Consider the following 3,697-nt stretch of genomic DNA (forward strand, 5'->3'; position numbering starts at 1 on the left):
TTTTGGGTCGGACCTTTGGGTCGGACCTTTTGGGTCGGACCTTTGGGTCGGACCTTTTGGGTCGGACCTTTGGGTCGGACCTTTTGGGTCGGACCTTTTGGGTCGGACCTTTGGGTCGGACCTTCAGCTCTGAGTTTGAGTCGTGATCTAAAGAAAAGTCACTGTGAACATTCAAACAGCGGGCCAGCTGGAGGCTCAGGTCCAACGGGCCAGAGCTGGTCCCTGTCAGTGAGACCTTCACTGCCTCGTTAAGGAGCTGATGTCAGCACTTTTTAATGAACTCCTTTTGAGCAGAGTGGTTGTAAAGTGAGCCGATCATGTGTTGGACCAGAGGACCAGAACCTGTGTAGAACCAGTCCTTGTGCTGTTTGAAGGTTTTGTGAAACATTCCCGGTAGTTTTGTTATATTGTTTGTTTTTCTTTTCTTCACTCCTTGTACGTCACTATGAACCGTTTTTAACCTTTAATCAAACAGAGCTTCTAGATTTTTAAATGAACATTTATTTAAAAAGTAGACGTGGGAGAAATCAGAGTTATAATTTTAAGGAAATGTTTTATGTTTATGAAGCCATAGATCGAAGGGTTGTGCCACTTCAGCCTCAACTTTTACTTTAAGACAACAAAGACACAGAAAGTGGGCGGTTCTTACACACTGCAGTGTCCACATCAGACTGTCCACCTGTCCAACCCTGAGTCAGACAGCGGCCCCCCTGCAGGGGGCTGAGACCACCGTCTGTCAGAAGTGACAGGTGAAGAAACGATGCTGGCAGTTTACTGTTTTCAACTTTTGGGATGTCCAAGTTTTCTGATCTGGAAGCTGCAATAAAAGTTTTGGAACAACACAAAGTTTCACCTTGTTTTATTTTCACCTGCCTGAAAACAACAGGTGGCTGATGCTTGTGTCAGAGTCTGTTAGCAAAATATCCCATGAATCTGAACAAATCTGAGTCAAACTCTGTAAGTAATTATTAGCAGGTCTTTGGATGTACATGTACAACAGTTTTTATAAACTTAGTTAGCATTAACTGAGCTGTGCTCCAGTGGTGGTAATATTTTAAATTTGATGTGAACAAGTTATTTGATTTATCAGAGAAACTTTAACTTCGTGGCAATAATTAAACTTTTTCTATTAATCAAAAGGAAAAAATCAGTAAATCCTCTGGATGGTTCTTTAGTGAAACGTTTCATCTCTCCTCCAACAGACTTCTTCAGTCTGATGAGTTTCAGGTGAATTCAGACTTATAAGCTCCGCCTCCACATGGACAAACAGGTTCGTCACATGCAAAAGATGGTCATCAGCTAACAATAAGTCGTTAGTGCCTTTATTAGCTCTATTGTTCATAGAAAGTCGTACCCTGTTTTGGAAATCTTTATTTAACAGACAGAAACATGTGGTCCAGTAATAAGAAGTTCTCTGTGGAAACGGTCGTCTGAGTTTTATTGCAGCTGCAAGGAACAAAAAGCTTAATGCAGTTCTGAAATCAGTCCTGCACCAAACTAGTTGTGCAAAGAATCAAAGTTTGAAACTTCCTTTTATACCTGATATCTGTATGTTTACAAAAACTGACAAAAAGTAACATCCTGACAAATTGTTCCCGTAGGGGTGATGACCTCATACCTTACCCTGATGGTACAAAACATTACCTGTGAGATAAATCCTGAAACTTACAGACTGGAAGACATTTGGGTCAGAAACACAGGTCTGAAGTATGTGAGATGGAAGGTAAGTTATTTTTCCATGAGATGCTCCATGACCTGACTATCGTTAGGGCTCTGATTCACACCTTCTGCTCACAGGGGGCGGAGTCATACTTACAATAACAGCACTGTAGGAGGAGGACAACTGAAAACAGAGGCCTCCACCTCTGTTTAATGATGGACAGTTTCACTTCACAAAAATGGCTTCTTTTACTCCTCTCTCAAACCAACGTTCCTCTCTATCAAGAATGAGAACATCNTAAATTATACTATAATTAAAGATGAGCCGTGCAAATTTATGTTTGTATCAAGTAGCCCTTCGTCGGTACCCCCAAAGTAGCTAAAGTGTGGTGACCCCTGTAGAATAATCTAGTCCAGGTTTGAAAAGTCTTAAGTATTTTAGTTTCTAAATTAGAGCAGATTAAAAAGCGCTCAAGGTAGTGAGAAATTAGTTTAAATCACCCTTTAGACATTCCCCGAATCTGAAGCTGGAATCAGAAACAACCTTTAGCTTTGTCTCATAGATCGTATGTGTTTTTTTTTTTTTTTGTGTAATGTTCTGTTTGCAGCTCACTGTGTTTCATTCCAGGTGACAGGAAGTGGGAAAACATTAGCTTTCGTTATTCCTGTTATAGAACTGCTMCTGAAAAGAGAAGAAAAACTGAAAAAGAAGCAGGTAAACATCCTAAATCTATACTCTGAGAGCTAACACATCTCGCATATCACATGACATTGCACATWCTCACTGACACCGGTAAATATCTAGGGAATATATATTGAGACAGTGGACCCTTACCTGGGTGTTCACCTGAACAATAAACTGGACTGGACTCACAACATGGATGCYCTTTACAGGAAGGGTCAAAGCAGACTTTACCTGCTGAGGAGGCTGAGGTCCTTGGGAGTGCAGGGGGTGCTCCTGAAGACCTTCTTTGACTCTGTTGTGACTTCAGCCATCTTTTATGGCATTGTAGGTTGGAGCAGCTGAGATGAAGCGGTTGGATAAGCTCATCAAGAAGGCCAGCTCTGTGCTAGGATGCCCCCTCGACCCAGTACAGGTGGTGGAAGACAGAAGGGCTCTGGCTAAAATAACAGCAATGACAGAGGGTGTCTCCCAACCCATGCATGAAGCTGTTGCTCATCTACAGAGCTCATTTAGTGACGGACTGCTGCATCCTAAATGCACAAAGGAGCATTACCAAAAATTCTTCCTCACAGCAGTTGTTAGACTCTATAACCAGCACTGCTCCCAACAAACTCAATAAGCATCCATGCTTGTGTTTGCACATCAACCGACTCTGCTCACAGTTATTACATAAACTAGATACCGCATAGCGGTAACATAATGACCCCCGCACGCATAAATGCACCAGAAATCAGAAGTCTTTATTCCTAATAAAGGTAATGCTACTAGGTGCATCCCAAAATTGTAGTGGTTTGGGTAGGAGTCTTTTTTGGGTGGGTGGGGTGGGGGGAGCATTGGTCAACCTGACGGATAGCCCCTCATCAGAGCTAAACAACCAAAGAAAATCTGAAGCTCCTATGTTTAATAGTTTTTGAGCAATTACCATATTTCTATGTCCAGATAACACTTTTTCAGAAAAATTGGGGGTCCAGGGGGGTGGGGGCACTGATTGGTGGGTCTGGTGGATAGAGCTTCGTCAGAGCTAAACAACAAAAGAAATCTGACGCTCCCTATGTTTAATAGTTTTTGAGCAATAACCATTTTTGTATGTCCAGATACCCCTTTTTCAGAAAAATTGGGGGTCCAGGAGTGGGGGGGGACACTTCTCTACAAGTAGATAAGATAATATAAAACTTTATTGATCCCACAGTGGGGAAATTTGCACATTACAGCAACTCAAAACAGGACAGGGTTAGTTAGAATAAAGAAAGATAATTAAAAGAAATACAAAAAACACTATACTCGTGGTATATAACAATGTAAATATACCTAGTACAGTAAATAAATGAATGTATATGAAGGTGCATATTAGTG

The 3,697-nt window shown here is 41.5% G+C and overlaps 1 protein-coding gene across 1 annotated transcript in view; it reads left to right on the plus strand.

Moving 5' to 3' along the window:
• Positions 1-2,287: 2,287 nt before the first annotated feature.
• ddx55 (DEAD (Asp-Glu-Ala-Asp) box polypeptide 55) overlaps positions 2,288-3,697 on the plus strand; it is a gene marked incomplete at its 5' end in the record, with an annotated part of 22,428 nt that continues 21,018 nt past the window's right edge. Inside the window, 1 exon segment of the mRNA XM_014034393.1 lies at positions 2,288-2,374. Within this exon segment, the coding sequence (XP_013889847.1) occupies positions 2,288-2,374 (87 nt within the window).

The sequence above is a fragment of the Austrofundulus limnaeus genome, unplaced genomic scaffold (genome assembly GCF_001266775.1).
Source record: "Austrofundulus limnaeus strain Quisiro unplaced genomic scaffold, Austrofundulus_limnaeus-1.0 Scaffold2094, whole genome shotgun sequence".
Taxonomy (NCBI): Eukaryota; Metazoa; Chordata; class Actinopteri; order Cyprinodontiformes; family Rivulidae; genus Austrofundulus; species Austrofundulus limnaeus.